The sequence below is a fragment of the Falco cherrug genome, chromosome 4, assembly GCF_023634085.1.
Source record: "Falco cherrug isolate bFalChe1 chromosome 4, bFalChe1.pri, whole genome shotgun sequence".
Lineage (NCBI taxonomy): Eukaryota > Metazoa > Chordata > Aves > Falconiformes > Falconidae > Falco > Falco cherrug.
The window spans coordinates 48,639,520-48,655,780 of NC_073700.1; the positions used below are offsets into that span (position 1 = coordinate 48,639,520).

Here is a 16,261-nt window from a genome sequence, read left to right on the forward strand (position 1 = left end):
AGCAAAGCTGCATTTCAGGAGTGACTGCAGCGAACGTAAAACAATGCCCTTCTCCAGAGACATTCCCCATGAGCTTTTTTGACGCCCCCGTGGCATCGTGGGGGTTAACATGAAGTCCAGGCAGGACTTGTGGACCTGGGTGCAGGGGATAAGAGACCTGGAAGGGCAGGGGCAGAGGTCTGGCTCTAGCTTCCCTCAGGATGCTGAGGTGGGGAAGGGATCTGCAGGGAGAGGTCTGTGGAGCTGAAGGAGGCTGTCTGATGATGGCGGGTGGGGAGGTGGTCTGGGTGGGACAGAGAGGGAGTTTGGGGAGCCCCTGAGCTGCTGGAGGGGGATGTGACCCTGAGGAGGGGGATGTGGCAGGGCTTGCTGGAGATGCAGCTCTTCTGTCTACCTAAACCTGTTTTTTTCCAGCCAGGCTGGGGCAGTGCTGTGCTGGAGGCCGGGAGAAAGGCTGGAGCGAAGCTGGGGAATGCTGGCTGCGGTGGGACAGCCAGGGTGCAGGTACTGCCGTGGGGAGCATGGTGGGGCCAGGCTGCCTGTGGTGGGATGCACGGAGGGACCTGTGCAGGGGAAAGGGCCCTTGTGTGGAGTCCGTGTCTCACGTAGCCTTACCTCAAAGCATCTGTGCTTTTGCCTAGCAAAGCCGTTTCTGTCTCCCTAAGCATCGGGAGCTGTCCTGCAGGTTTATGGGCAGCCAGCTAGTGCCCCTTTACATCAGAGCAAATGTTCATCTTTACCCTAAATCGCCTCCATCTCTGCAGTCTCCTCTGCCTGCAAGGGTGCTTTCAGTGCTCCATCCCACCTCCTCGCTCCCTGGTTTCCCAGGATAAACAAGCCAGCTCCCATAGTCCTTGCCTGCAAGCTGGACACTCTGTTTCTTTTGAGTCTCAGTTCCTCTTCATCCACCCCGGTTATTTTCCTGAGCACGAGTGACCACAGCCGTTCCCCCTGAGCGCTCCCAAGGGCTCAATCCCAGCTCTTCTCCTGCTCTTTTCTCCCAAGCAAGTCCGTACGTGCCGCAGCCCACGATTCTCCCCACCTGCCTGCATGCCTGCCTCCATCGGCATGCAGGGCCGGCGGCTGGAGGTGGGAAGCAGCCGGCCCTGTGCAAGGGCAGGGTGTAGGTACCTGCCCGTGACATGGCAGCGGAGCTGGGAACATCCAACTGGTCCCCCAGTGACATTCTGGTGCTCTGAGCTTGTTACACCTCTACTCACTCCCCGCTGTGATTGCTTCCAGCCTTCAAATAACATTTCAGACACAGCTCTGTGGTGGAAAACAGTTTTTTTCCTACCAGATTGCTGTGAATGCACCACATCGTAATTAAAAGCCAGTGAGTTGTGGGTACTGGAATTAGCACGGGCATTTGCAGCCGGGTGGCTGCTCACCAGCTGGAGGCACGGTGCTTGCATGAGCCTTCTGCTTTGCCTTATTTCACACGTCTTTCTGTAACAAAATCAGACTTCTAGTGCTAGCAAACCATTTGCTGCTTCCCAAAGGTCCGCAGGGACATGAGCGCCCTGTCCCACCCTCTGCAAAGCCCCTGCCATAGTCCCGATGGTTTCGGGCTGGAGGGTGTGAGACCTTCAGCTCCATTGCTCACGAGTTCTGGCTTTCACAGGAGGTCAGTGTCGCTCTGGGGAGGTGCCTGGGCAGGAGGAGGTTTGAACCCTGTGCGGGGAAAAGGGGAAAAGCATCAACAGGGAGAAAACATCTCCCTCCATCCCCTCTCCCTGCTGGCTTTTCTGTGCAGCTGAGGCTCTCTGCCTCTCTCCAGGGTTCCCCCCACTTTGCTGCTGAGGAGCCGTCTCCGAGTGACAACGGTGAGCGGATTAATTAATCTGCCTGTCAGCCCTTGGCAGCAAGAAGCTCTGCCACGCCAGCTCTAATTAAACTGAACAAAACCTATCTTTATCTCCAAACCTCGCCGCAGGCTGGGATAAGGCAGGAGGCCACCGGGAGCTGAATTGAGGCAGCTTCATCATGCCCAAAGGCCTGGTGCCCAGCCCTGCTTCTTGCTGAGCACAGAGGGGCTGGGGAACGTGTACCCCACCATGGCTGTGCTCCCTGAAAGGCAGGTCAGGACAGGGAAAGGCACGGGCAGGGGTCCTCCAGCCCCTCCGATGACACCAGACCTCATGGGGGCTGTCAGCCCCCTGGCAGGTTTGATGCTGAACGTCTTGTCCACATCTTACGCCCAAGGAAGGATTTTCCACTTCAGCCTCCAGTCCTTCTAGGAAACCCTCGGTGGGCTCTGGGCATTGCTTGCCGTGGGACCACCCGTGGTCTGTCAGGAGGGTCCCGGGTGAAACCTGGTACCTGTTGATGCTCCCAGCAGCTGGAAAGCAATGTTTACATCAGAAACACGTAAAAAAAATGCAGAGAGGAGACAGCCTGCTGGGAGGGCATGTGCCATGCAGGGTGCAGCTGCTCGCAGCCTGGTGCCGCTGCGGGGTGGTCCCCAGCCCTGGAGCTGCCCACACTGGGGGTGACCCTCCCTGTCCAAGCCCTGGACCACCAGCCTTGGTTTCCCTGCGGCACGGCCTCTGGGCTGTGGGGAGTTGCTGCCTTGCATTTCTATTTCTCCTGGCAGAGGACAACTGATCTTACTTAGCTGAGGAAGGCTGATAAGAGCATTATCTGGAGGTAGGGCCAGGATGAGGCCATTGTTTGCAAGGCAATAGCCTTCTCCGGGGTCCCTAACGAAGGGGAAAGGCAAGGCTAAGCCAGGGTGGGTGTTACACAAATCCATGCACGCATGGGCTTTCGGCTGGTATTCCACCTGGGTGAGCATCACTCACAATATATGCTGGTGGTCCTGTCCTAGGGTTGGGGTTTTTTCTAGCTACATAGTTTGGGGAACTTTAATTGCTCTATGATTAAGTGACTTTTAATTTCCCTCTCGTCAAATGTAATCCCATTTGCTCCTTCTTCTTTTCCTTTCTTTCTTTTTCTTTCCCCCTCCTGGAAATTAAATTAACATTCCATCTAATTACTCAGCCACTTCTCTAATTGCTGAGGGGACTGTGGTGGTTGTGCTCATTTAATTAATTGAGACCTGCAATGTTTAATGCAGAAGAGGATTTATTGGCTGTGGAGCTGGTGTGCAGGGCTTGTCTGGCAGGACCAGTGTGCTCCATGGAGAGGGAGGTAGACACCAGCCCAGAGGGCTAGGAAAGGCTGGATCTGAAATCCCTTTTTTGGAGTATAAATTTGGAGTAAATCGCTTTCCCTGCCAGTTCAATTGCCTTTCTGGGTGCATCCTTTTTGACAGAAGAATGTTAACATTTTAAAATGCATCATGTCCAGAGACCTTCCTACAGTCAGCAGAGATTTGCCCTCCGGAGATGACCCTTGGAATGCTTCTGTGTCCCTGGTACAGCACCAGCAAGCCCAGCTCCCTGCACCAGCAGCGATGGCTGGAAGTGGAGCAGCCGGAGCAGGGCAGACTTGTGGGTGTGCCAGCAGCGGGAAGGAGGGCTGGCCACATCTTGGGGTGCATGGGCCCTGGGGCAGGCTCTGCTGGGAACAGAGGCAAGTTCAGGAAGGGAGATAACAGGCTCCTGCTGTGTTTGTCCTGGGGGCAGGATGGTTTGGCTGTGGTCTGTGTCGGGATTTAAGCAAATCCGTTGTATTTTGCATTGGTGTTGACTAGGAGCAGGGGTGCAGCCCTACGGGCAGGCAGGATCTCCCAGCATTGCATTTATGCTTGAGGGTTTTTTAAAATGCCTGTAACTCAGCTGCTGGAGACCTGCCTCAAGCCACTGCCTCTGTCTCCCCTCCAGCCCCTGTTTCAGGGCTGACCCTCACCACTTCTCCAAGTGCCACAGCCAGGACGTGGCTCAGTTCAGCCCAAAGGCTGGGTTTTTCCTTCGCCCCAATGCACAAGGCTCTTCTCTCTGGCTGCTTCGCATCTCTTTGGGGCAAACCCTGCCTCTGTGCACGCAGCGCAAGGCTCTGCTCTAAGCTGACGCTTCCATATGTCGCCATATTATCAATACTTAAACCACCCCCTCCCCAAGGCAGCCCGCCGATGTGAACGTTTTATTTGCAAACCTGCCAGGCATCTGTAAATTCCAGGCATCCCCATTTCCGTGGTAGGGGATTTTATAAAAGGCAGAACAGCTTTGAAGTCACCCCCTCTGCCCCAGCAGCAGAGTCGGAAGCTGAACTGTGCAGGCGGCTCCAGCTGCAAACCCTCAGCCAGAGCTGAGGATGCGGATGGCCCCATGCTGAGACCAGCTACGCACCTTTGGAAGGATGATACCTGGCTGGAATGTAATGGAGAGGGAGCAGTGAGCAGTGCTCCTGGGCTGAGCCCTCCCAGGCACAGCCACCAGCACCCAGGGGTAGGTGAGTCCTTCACATGGTGCTTTGCCAGGAGGAATTAAACCAATTCCCCAGCACCTTCTCTTAGCACTGGAGCAGAGGGCATAGCTGGAGCATGGATGTGGTCTGACAAGCTGCCAGGGCTGAGCCACAAGGATCCCCACAAGGATCTGTAGTAAGGACGCAGATGGATGCTGAGTCTCTCTGGACCAGCAGCTCCCAATCTGAGCTCCCCCAATGCACCGTGTCACTTTGCTCCAAGCCTGAGCTGGGCTGACGGCAGGACGGAGGTGGCTGCCCGCGCAAGGGATGTTGCAGGTACTTGGCAAAAGCAATTGTGCAGCAGAAGCATTGGTCTGCACTGTGGCAGGACCTGAACACTGGGGCATGTTGCTGTGATGCTCTGTCCTTCCTAACCTGCATGAGAGCGCCCTGCACAGCACCTGCTCCAGATTAAGCTCCCTCCCTCCTGCTGCCAGCCGCCCGCCGGCACTGTGGCTCCTGGTCATCGTTTCCAGTGAACGGGGCCTCTCCCCAGTCTTTGATTCTCAAAAAAATGTGACTTTCCCCCGAGAAGCCCAGTCGCCTCTTTCTAAATGGCCAGTCGGGAGCTCTCAGCAGCTGCCTGCTTTGGCGTTCAGCAGCAGCACGGGTTCTGCACAAGCACGCACAAGGCAGCAGCTTTGGAATGGGGTTTCTTTGTAAGGAGATACAATCCCAGAGCAGCTTCTCAGGCTCTCTGTAATGGATCCCTTCTCTCTAGCATTTGTCTCGCAGTCAGTGAGCAGGTTGTCTGATCAGGGCTTGGGTTATTTCTATGTAGAGTGGAGGCAGCAGGACCCAAATCCCCTCCTGGGCTGGTTCGGCTCCCTTGGGTGAGGCTCAGGCTCAGATCTGCTTTTTGACATATTTCTCATTAGACTGGTGAGCGATACTAATGCAGTCCTCCTTGGAGGGCACGTGTCGTAGAGATTAGGCTATTGTGTTCGACAGCACTGAGGGCATTAGATAAATCCTCCTGCGAGAGCGGCCCCTCCTCTGCTTTCCCTGGGCAGTGCCAGGACAATGTCCTTATGCTGCTCCCTGTGCCGCCAGCACTGATCCTGTTGCAGACTGAATTCTGCTCCACAGTGGTCGGCTTGCAGCCCCCAAGCCCATGACTACAGATGGGTCTATGAGGCTGAGGGCTGCGGCTCAAAGCTCCCAAAGGGGTGTCCTGCTGGCGTCTGAAGGGATATTATCTAAAGCCATTTCTCTCCCCTGGACGTGCCTGCAGGTCACAGCCCCGTCCGTCTCCCTCCTGCTGTGGGTACACCACCAGGGATGAAGCTGGAAGACCAGATCCCTAGGGTCCCTGTGGGTGGCCAGTGGCAGAACAAGGACTGTTCCTGGTGGGAGACCTCCAGCAAAGAGCCCACGTCAGCTGGGCCGTTTCTTGTGGCATCGTAAGAGCTCAGCTCCCCGGCAGCAGTGCCGGCTGCTGAACCTCTGAGCATCCCTGCTCTGCCAGGGTGGGCAGCGACATGAGTGTGCTTGTGGTACCCTGTACCCTGAGACGAGCCAGCCGGTCAGTTCAGCATCCTGGATGACAGCATGCTTTTCCAGAGCCAGGCACCTCTGGCTGCCAGCAGTTATTTTGGAAGAGATCTTGGGAAGGCAGGATCTGCTCTGTATCCCAAGGATCGCACTCCTTGTGCTTCAGCGTTCATCCCCTTCCCTTCCCAGCCAAATACTGCTCCAAGAACAAGTATCACTTGCCTCTGAGAAAATGAAGGCGATTTGACTGCAGGGCTTAAATCCGGTGTAAAAAGTACTAGGATCTGTCTGCTGATGGGGAACATCTGGTCCGTGACCTTCACGCCCGAGGAGGTGTGAAACAACTCTTTGGAGATAGCTCTGCAGCAGGCAGAATGCTTTACAGTGGCTCGTTACTGCTCCGGAGCGGAGCCCTGGGCAAGGTCCCGGGGACCTTGGGAATTGCTGGGGGCTGCCTGCTGTGGCTCGGCGGTGGTCGAGGCAGTCCAGGTTCAGGTGGAGAAGGGAGAAATGCAGGTGTGTGGGACAGCCTTGCTGCCAGGCGCTGAGACAGACCCCCAGGACACCAGCGATGTTGCGGCGCTTCTCTTCTTGCTTCATTCCCGACAACCCTGCTCAGCTCGAGGAGCGACCCGTGTGGCTTGTATCCCCCACAGCTCCGTATCCTGGTCCCTCCCAAGCATCCCATCGGGAGCATGTTATGGGGAGAAGGTGAGGGACACGTTGCAGAGTCTGTGCTGCTGGAAAGCACCTCTGTTCTTTTGCCTGCCTGTCACTGCAACTCACTTTTGGGGACTCTGTTTATTACAGCTTGAACTTTTAATCTGTTAATATTCTGGCACGTTACTCAAAGAAAGGAGATGGAGATGGAAAAAGGCACAGCCACCGCTCTTCTGCTGCACAGCATGTGCCCAGAGCTCAGCCCATGCAAGAGGAAAAGGGGCTCATAAAAATATGATTAGATTTACTCTGCCTCATTTCAAACCAGAGCGCGCTCGTAACTCACAGTGACAGAGGAGGGTTCACCAGGCGGAGACCCCATGGATAGACATTGCAGTCACCACTTTCAATTAGGAATTTCTTGGCAGGTTCCCAACTTTGTGTCAAACTCTTCTGGGCTGCGTTTTGGCCGGGTCAGCTTCATATGTGTAATTGGGTCCCTGCTGAGCAGCGAGGCGGAAGGGTTGGTTTTGCTCGCAGGGAAGGTGGAGGACGGTCCCTGACAGCCTGCGCAGGAGGAGCGTTTCATACCCAGCCCAGAAAACGGTCTTCTAGCTGAATTTTTCCATTTAAAAAAAAAAAAACCAAACCAAAAAGGAAGTTTTTTTTGGAAACCATTGGATTTGCATTTAAAATAAAATAGTTTTTCAAGAGGTATGCCAAACAAAAAAATAGGATTAATCCAAGGTGTCCCTCTCCAGGCCAGTATCCAAGATCCAACCATCCTTAGGCTGATGCAGCTGGGGTGAGATGCTCATATGCAGGGACTGGTGCAACCACAGCATCTGTGCCGTCTCTCCTGGCACTGTGGGAGGACTGGACAGCCCGTGGCTCCCCAGCTCGTATTCCCGGCAGGCTGGGATGTGGCTGAGCTGGAGCAGGCTCTCGCCTTAGCTCCACTTCAGCATCCGCTGAAAAATTTTAAAGCCTGTTTTATGGCAGGCAGATCTGGCCTGAAGCCTTTTTCCCTCCCCGGAGATTTCAACGAGAAAGTCATTATTTTGCTGATTTTTGTTGACACTGTGTAAGAGTTGCCATGGCTCTCGCCCAGCACACCTCTCCTGGCTGGGAAGTTGGGGGACTGGGATGGGGAAGGTGCGAGGCACGGCTGCTGACATCATCTGCCAGGGACAGATGGGGACACGGCTGTGCCCAGGGACCTGCTGGGGAGCAGGGACCCTGGCAGCCGTGGCCAGTCCCCTGCGCCATGGGTGAGACCGGTGCCCTGGCATTCCTGTTTCACCTCTCTCTTGCCTTGATGTGTTTTGCCATTTAGCACCATTTTGCCCCAAGTCCCACGTTTTTTCTGTATCTTTTCCCAGACAGGACTCCGAGTATCCTGAGCGTGCTGAAGTTTCACGGCCCATTAGGAGAAGGGAATGACATCCCTATCGGCCGGGTTCACCGCTCTGGGCTGCCGAGCAGCAGGGAGCGAATTACGAGCAGGCTGGGAGCTGGGCTGCAGCCTCCAGCGAGGACGGGATTACTCGGGATGCAGCCGGCGAGGATGCACAGAGGATGCAGTGGACCCAGAGGTGCTGGGACCCCAATCTCTGTGGCTGCCTGTCGCGGGGGTCCATTGTTGCAGAGCCGAGGTGGGTGTTTGCTGCTCTCAGAGGGACTGTTTTCCTCGTACGGGGTCTGTGGCCCATGCGGGCAGCCCCTAAACTCCCCTCTGCCCCTGGCACTGCTCAGCACCCTCCTTAATTAATTTTGCAGACTACACAGCCGTTTTTGATGAAAAACATCCCACAAAAAGCCAATGAACAGTCACCAAGCAACACTCCGGCCTCTTCTAATGATATTTTCTTTGTGGTTTTGGTTTGGAATATCTTTCTGTTAAATGAAGAAAGAAGCCCCTCTCTTGGACCGAAATGATTTGAGTTTATCCCTTCATTTTCTTGCATTCCTAAATGCTCAGCTCCGGTGCTTGGGGCTTAGTAGGAGTTTGAAATTAGCCGTAGCAGGGCCAGGATGCTGACCTCTTTACCGGTTCCCTTTCTGCCATCTTCTGCACCATCCTTGCTTGTGCCACCACTGATGCATCTGCATCCTCAATTCCTTTGCCACGTGTGCTCGGGTTTTATGAGGGGGCAATGCCCGGCTCGTCTTGTGCGTGGCTGTTTGCAGCAGGCACGAGGGGAGCTGCTGCTGTCAGCAGGAAGGATTTGTCTCATCTCAAGCTGGAAACATGGCACTTGTGTTCACCAGCACTTTCACCAGGTATAATCTTGCAGTTGCATCCTCTAGGGAAGGTGTTTTATCCAGCATGGTATATAGGAGCCAGCCCCGGGCATGCTCCTTCCCTGGACATTTCCAGCTCCTTCCAGTATGGTTGTATTTTATCTGTGGAGCTCTGTAAGGATTTTGTTCCGTCATCCAGGAATTTTTATGACTCCTTTGTGTGTATATAATGCGATTGCCCTGGAACAGAGAGAAATTAATCATTGTTCCTGTGTTAGTTTTCAGGAATTTCTAATGTCTATGTTTTTGTTCATCTGTCATGTCCAGATGTGGGGTCCATGGGCTATTTGACATTTAAAATGACTTAATTTCTTAGATTTTTCCCCTCAGTGTTTACGAACACTTGTTCATAGTAGATTTTGTGTGTGACATTATGTACCACGCATTTTCTGACCAGTTCCAATTTTCCACTCCATCCTAGTGCTTCACATCTCTTCTTGATACAGATCATGTCTCCGAACTCATCTCCCAATGGATCAATGAGGTGAGCAAGGTTCCGAGAGATACCCGCTGCGCATCCCTCCCTGGGTCAAATGACATGGGAATCCAGGGCTGTTTGTGGCTCTTTGAAGATGCTGCATAGGGAAGACATCCAAGATGGGGCACAGTGCCCAGTCCCCGTTCTCCAGCCAAGCTGTAGATGCCACAAGGGACCAGGACGAGGTACCCGTGGTATCTGGTGGCAGCTGGTTTTGGCCCCAAGCCTGGGAACAGGCTTACTCAGCCATTCTCATCTGCCAGATCTCTCATTTTGGGGAACTGCTGCCTCTTTCACAAGTCTCTACCCTTTGCAGTGGGCAGACCGGCCGGGTGCTACTCCTGCCTGTGTCCCGCTCCCTCCTGCATGGAGGTCTGCTCTGGGAAACTGCGCGGTGCATCCTGGGTCTGTCCTGGGAAGGTGCGTGGTGCGGGGCAGGCATTGCCCTTTGGGGCTCTGCGTTGCCCCTGGTTCGCCTGGGTCGCTGTAGGCAGGTTGCTTCACCACAGCCTTCAACTCCGTAGGGCCACCATGCCAGGGCCAGCTTTGATCAGGAGACACCTGAGGTCTTTTCGCACCTTCTAGGGGACACACAGCAGGACGGGAGGCCAAGTGCGTGGTGGCTATGAAGTCTGGCTTCATCTCCCCATGGAGACAAGGTAGAGCTCGGCTGCTGCAAGGCCAGAACTGGGTTGTTGCACATCCATTCCCTGTGCCTGTCACCTGCCCCCTGCTCACGCAGCTCAAAGGCAGCACTGAAAGCTTTCCAGTCCATGCAGCTACAGGCAACAGTTTTATGAGCATCCCTCCTTGTCCTGGCACATCCCTGCGAGATGCCCAAGGTGGGCATCCTTTGCAGGTACCCAGATGTGCAGCCTGCTCAGGCTCCTTTTGTAGCTGCAAGCAGGAAACACTGGAAGAGCAAAGGGAAATCTGCAGGCTCTGCTCACAGCCACCCTGCAGAGCAGCAGCTGGCAGGTAGATCAAACTGGGGGGGATCCAGGGTAGCTTGACTGGTCAGCAAGAGGCAGCCAAGCCAAATGCGAGCAACTCCCAAACCTCCTCCCCAAGCCAGAGGCTCCCAGTCACACTCTGGGTTTCATTCCTCCTGATTTTAGGCAGAAGGTGCTGGTCCCAGCCCCGCCAGGTGCAGCAGGGTGAGGTGTGGGGACTGCAGATGCTGCGACCAGACAGGATGACATCTGGGCTCTTAGCAGACGCTGCAGGATAGATGGCAGCTACATATCACGGACCATATTACACATGTCATTAGGAAAATGTTAGTTAAAACAAAAGATGCAAATTGTACCAGGCTGTGCTTCCTGAGCGCTCTGCAAAGCCTTTGCAACGTCATGTGCTTTTTCTGTGGCTCTGTAATGGCTTCGACGCTTTCTTGGGCACGTTTGCTCCTGCTCCATTGAGGCTGTTTTGCATTAAATTGTTTGTTTAGCAGCTACTGGGTTTTTGGCAGGACAACTGTTGCCTTCTGCGGGTTGCAGAGCAGGAGGGTGTCATGCAGTGCTGCTTTGCAGAGCAGCCAGGTGCATCAAGGTGAATCCTCCTCATTTCAGAAAGAAGAGCAGCAGCACCCATTGCTGCTGCCCACCCCACGGCTCCCACCACCTCACAGAACCCCACGGGCTCGGGCCAGGTGCACGCTGTGGCAGGGGCACACACCTCTGCAGATCCTGCCAGGGCTGTGGGGACCTGAGGCAACCGTGGGCCAGGCTCTGTAGACCACTCCTGGGAAGGTCCCCTGATGGGCCAAGGTCGCCCAGATCCCAGACCCCCAGCAAAACCCTCCAGACTCAATGTGTGCTAAAGAAAACAGTCCCAGCGTATTAATACTTGCAAAAACAAACACTAGGCAAACAGAAGGACTGAGCCAGCCATAAAGAGAGCACCAAGTCTCTCCTAGACCTCTGATCCCTCCATCCCTACGGCTGTTGCCTCCCTGAACGCCCCATGCCAAGAGCAGCCTCTAACTGTCTTCAGCTGTGCCCTAGCAGGTCTGTCCCAGCATGGCTGCTTCCCAAGGGGCACCTACACACCCCCCCCTCCCCAAGCCATATTCGCCTCTTTTTCAGATCTCTTCAGCATCTCCAGCCCTCCCATTGCAAAGTAACGTCTTGATTTCCAACAGGGCGAAGCTCTGCTTGCATGGGGGAGTGCGGCGCGGAGCCACCCCAAGGGGGACATGGCACAGCCACCGCGGACCCTGCGGCGTCAGCAGCTCAGCTGGGGGCCTTGCAAGGCTTCTCACCTCTCCTCAGCGTTCTCAATTTTTTCCTTTTTTTAATTTTAGGAGCAAGCAGGCTTGGGTGGCTCCTGAGCCCACCAAGTACAATCAGACTGACGCTGCGGCCCCGTGGCAGCTGGAAGAGGTGACCCCAGCTCCCCATGCGATGGCAGAGGAAGCAATGTGGGCGAGGTGTGCCCACCGCTCGCCCTTGGAGCGCTCGTCCTGCCGAAAGACGAGTCCGAGGGTGCCCCTGGGCGTGCGCTACACTGGTGGCAGGTCCAGAAAGACAGCAGGGGTGGCTGAGGAAGGAGTAAAGGAAATCCTGACACCCCAGGGCAGAGGAAGCAGCTGGGGAGCAGCGCCAAAAGCCGTGTGCTGTAGCCCATGCGTCATCCTAAGGTAACACTTCGACAGTCTCCTGCTGAACTGGGCGAGTGTTTTGGGGATGGTGGCATGGCGATGGTTAGAAGGGACACCTGGAGGTGACAGGTCCAACCTTCCATGCAGGGCAGTGCCTTGCTTATGTTGCTCAGGGCCTTATCCTGGGGAGCTTTGACCATCTCCAAGGTCACCAGCCTCTCTGGGAGCTGGCCAGGGAGGGCTGGTGGATGAGAGAGGGAGGTAGCCCTGGCTTCAGCAGCTCCCTGGTCCCTAAGGGACACTGGGGGATGGAGGGGGGCCAGGTCTGAGGGTGCCAGCCCCCAGCTCTGTCTGCTGCTGAGGATGAGGGACCTGGTCCCTGAGGTCCAAGTAGGGGGAGTCAGGGGCTTCAGCCCCTCTGCGCAGGAACCTGCTGGGGAGAGCCGATGCTGAGCGCATCCTGAACACCAGCCACCAGCCCCAATGCTGCCAGGGCTTGGGGCACAGACACGGTGGGGAGCACTGGGAGGCTCCCTCCACCCTAGCTTGCCCTGCACATTTAAGGGTGTTTAAAGGATATTTAAGGGTGTTTAGGTATGTTTAGGAGCTCACTCTTCTCCCTGGGACTAGAACAGGCAAGGGAGACCGTGTAGGAGATGCTGTAACCAGCAGAGTGGTCCCAAAGCTGCCCCAGTGTGGGTGGCACAGCTGGAGCTGGAGGGGACCCGCAGCCTCCCCGCCTGCCACCCCCCGGGGTGCCCCCACTTGGAATTTGCTGCCGAGGAGGAGGCGCTGCATGCAGCGAGTTGGGAGCGTTCTCAGCTGCTGGCGGCATACGGGTGGCTCTCTGCTCACCAGCCTGTGTCGGGGACCAGCCACCGCACCAACGTGTGCCTGCTCCGCGTCCTGCCTGGACACCCCTGGCGCTGGTGCCATCCAGCAGCATCCCAGGCTGGGGAGATGAAGGCTTTTGTGCAACAGGATCCCTCTAGATCTGCACTGGAGATGTACGGGGCAGGCCTGAGAATGCCTCCAAGCCCCAGCCCTGCAAGAGGGGTCCTGGAGACGCACAGCTGGATGAAAGCAGACACATCTGGGTTGTATTCCCCACTCGGCTCCAGCCCTGCTGCCGGGGCTGGGCACCTTCCTCCCGGCTCCGGGCTGCTCCCTGCCCCCTGCTGCAGCCAGGGGACCTTTGGGGGCAGAGATGGGCTCTCCCCCAGGTGTATACAGAGCCACCCCTGCAGCCCCAGTGGGGGTGGCCAAAGGATTTCGGTGGTGCTGTTTCACCCCATTTTGAATTTTATTTTTTTCCCCCCTTTTGGTTGATTAAATCCAAGCACGGCTGATGTACTCACAACCCTTGCTCGCTGGTGCTGGCCAACACGCCAGTCTCCTCCAGCAGCGGGCAGAGCTGGTGGGTCCGGTACGGGCTGGGTCCTGCCCCAGAGCTGTCCCAAGGGGTGGTGGTGGCCATTCCTCCTGCTCCGCTCCGCTCTGGGTCACACCTACCACGCCCAGCATGGTCCCCAGCAGGCGGTGGCAGTTTGCCTTGGCTTTCCTTTGTGCCCAAACCCAAGCAAGTCTCCCCCATCCTGGGTACCTCCCCGCCTGTCGTCAATTAGAATTAGCTTTACTCTGTGTTTTCTTCCTGGTGCTTTTCCACAAATATCTGCATAAACAGGATTTCTCTTTTGTAGTTTTCCAATTGGAGCTATTCTATTTCAGGTTCTTTGTTTGTTTGTTTGCTCTGTGAAATTTGTGATGGTTTCCAGGAAAGGTGAAACCTTTCCAGGCTGCAGTGAGAAGCCCGGGGTGCCCCAGGTGGGGGACACGTGCCTGCCTCCCCCCGCACCCCGGCCAGCACGCGCCGCCTGCCCCGACCTGCACCCCTCCGACTTGCACAACCGCCAGCGGAAGGCACGGATCACATTTCTGCCAAACGCTGCCACAACGCAAACCTGATGGCACTTTTGGGGAGCTGGAGAAAGGGAGGGTTGAAGTGAACTGTTTCCGTACAATGGCAGGAAAGCAGGAAGCTGAGCTTTGCAGCGGTGTCCGCCTGCTCCTCCGGCCAGTTCCCCCAGCACGAAGCCTCACGCGGCTCGAAACCCGGGGCTGTGGCAGCCGCTGGTGCTTGCAAAGGGGCTGCAACAGGAGCGCAGAGAGGTAGGGGCTGTCTGTACCCACAAGCTGGCTGTTAACTCTGAAGACTCAATGATGACAGGCAACAGCAAGAACCGTTTGGTTTCTAACCAAGCCCGCAAAACGGAGAGATGATACTTTCTGTTTCTTTTTGTAAACTGAAGTGCCTTTCTGTGGTCATCCCCGAGGTGACTGCCGGTACCCACCTGCAAGGAGCCAGGGATGGGGATACTTCCATCAGTCCCACTGGCCCCAGGGTGAGCGGGGGGTGGGGTGGGGTGTGAATGAGGCTGGGGAAGAGTTTGACAGCTGACAAGTGGGAGAGATGACATGGGGGGATGTCCCTGGCTGGTTTCAAGCATCCCACCAAGGCCCCCAGGTGCACAAGCATCAGCTGTGGGTGCTGCTGTAGCCCTTCCCACCAAGGGGTTCGGTCCCCCCGGACAGGGCCACTGCAGGGCAGCCAGAGCCACCCTCTGACCTTGGCGAGGCTGAGGGGTGGCAGCATTTCGGGTGTGCGGAGTCCCAGATTTGCCTTAAATTAAAAGTTGTTTCTTGCGGGATTTAAATTCCTTGACATCGCTCTCTGTGTAGCTGACCTGGATTTATTTATTATTAGAAATAACTTCTCCCAACTTTGCCATATTAGAGCATCACTGCAGCTGGGGCCGGGGCCAGGAGCTTGGAGCTGGGATGTTTGTCACCCCGGTCCCTCATTGTCCCCAACTCTTCCAAGCCCTGCATGGCCGGGACAAATTGTAGGGATCTGTTACATGGCTGTGTGCCAAAGCTGGGAAAGACCATCGTCTCTGGGTTGCTCCAAACCATTTCTTTCTCTTCTGCAAACCAAGAAGTTGCTGGAGAAAAGAAACTTTTGGGATGAGATAAAGGGATGAGACTGAAAAATAAAACATTTTGCACGTGAAGAACATTTTAACTGACAAAGTATAATTTAATAAGAATCATTTGGGGAATGTGATGCACTCCTGGGGTTTTTAGCTTTGACCAACATAAAGTACAACTTTCCGGTGTATCTGATGGACCTGGCTTTTGGTTGGGATTTCGGGCATCTCCGCAGAGCGGGAGCCTCATCCCGGAGCCTGGGAGCTGCGGATCTGTGCGGCCACGCTGGTTCCTGACTCGGCACCGGGCGCAAGGACCGCGTGTGCCATGGGGGTGAATCCAACCCGACGGTTTGTTTCTCACACAGAAAGTGCGACCCCCGTCTCCGTGTCTTTGGCCAGCCCGTGCCCTGCGTGTGTGGGATCCCACCGCCCGCTCCACCTGTCCTCGCCCTGCAGCCACTGTGGGCAAAGCCCGGACGACAAGCCACTGGTGCCGGTGCCACCAAGCCGCAGCTGCCCTGCGGAGACCAGAGACCGCTGTGAGGTGACCCCAGGGATGCCCTCGGTGGGCACGGGGTTGGGGGGCTCCCCTGGTACTGCTGCTGGGGGGGGTCCCAGGCTCGCTGCCTGCCGGAGTCCTGTGTGGTCAGGGCTGCACAGGTTGAAGGCCCCTCGGCCGCACGGCCCCCAGCGCCTCCCCCCCGACAGGGCTCTGGCACTGGGGGCAGCACCGGGGGGAACGGGGATATGGACCGGAGGGTCCGGCGGGAGCGCTGGGGGGAGCGGGGCAGCACCGGGGCTGCAGGGCAGAATCGGGGGGGTCCGGGGGCAGGGACCGGGGAGAGCGGGAGCAGCATCGGGGGGCCCGGGGACAGCACCGGGGGGAGTGGGGCAGGGACCGGGGGCAGCACCGGGGGATCCGAGATAGGACCAGGGGGGTCTGGGGACAGGGACCAGGGCGAGCCGGGCAATGCGGGACAGGGACCGGGGGCAGCGGGGACAGCACTGGGGGGAGCGGGACAGAACCAGGAGATCCGGGGAAGGGACCGGGGACAACGGGGCGATGCGGGGGCAGCACCAGGGCTGCGGGGCAGGACCGGGGGGGTCCGGGGGAGGGGATCGGGGCGCTAAGGGAGCTATGGGCTGCTAGCACCGGGGCCGGCCGCAGCTCCGGGGCAGAACCGGGGGTCCGGGGGCAGGGACCGGGGGGGTTTGGCTGCTCCCGGGCGGGGCGGGGAGGGGCCGGGCCGGGCCCGTCGGCTCCGCTGCGAGAAGCGGCCGGTGGCGCGGGGGGAGCGGCGGGGGCGGCACCGGCACCAGGAGGGCCAGGGCCGGGACCGGGGCGCAGCGCGGCTCGGG

The 16,261-nt window shown here is 56.9% G+C and overlaps 1 protein-coding gene across 2 annotated transcripts; it reads left to right on the plus strand.

Moving 5' to 3' along the window:
- Nucleotides 1-422: 422 nt before the first annotated feature.
- Nucleotides 423-14,941, plus strand: LOC129735837 (uncharacterized). Of its 2 annotated transcripts, XM_055706918.1 has the most exons (5): nt 423-504; nt 7,911-8,183; nt 9,254-9,316; nt 11,616-11,951; nt 13,688-14,941. In XM_055706918.1, the coding sequence occupies exons 2-5, from the start codon at nt 8,107-8,109 to the stop codon at nt 13,875-13,877; spliced, it is 666 nt and encodes a 221-aa protein (XP_055562893.1). In that variant the 5' UTR covers nt 423-504; nt 7,911-8,106; the 3' UTR covers nt 13,878-14,941. The 2 variants fall into 2 exon arrangements, 1 of the variants encoding a protein (XP_055562893.1); XR_008731699.1 differs by having other exon boundaries at nt 9,254-9,969; nt 11,616-14,941.
- Nucleotides 14,942-16,261: the final 1,320 nt, after the last annotated feature.

Coding starts and splice junctions, on each gene's coding strand:
- LOC129735837 (XM_055706918.1), top strand. CDS start 8,107: ATGCAGTGGACCCAGAGGTGCTGGGACCCCAATCTCTGTGGCTGCCTG. Junction 8,184..9,253: donor TCCATTGTTGCAGAGCCGAG/GTGGGTGTTTGC, acceptor ACTCCATCCTAG/TGCTTCACATCTCTTCTTGA. Junction 11,952..13,687: donor AGCCCATGCGTCATCCTAAG/GTAACACTTCGA, acceptor GATGGTTTCCAG/GAAAGGTGAAACCTTTCCAG.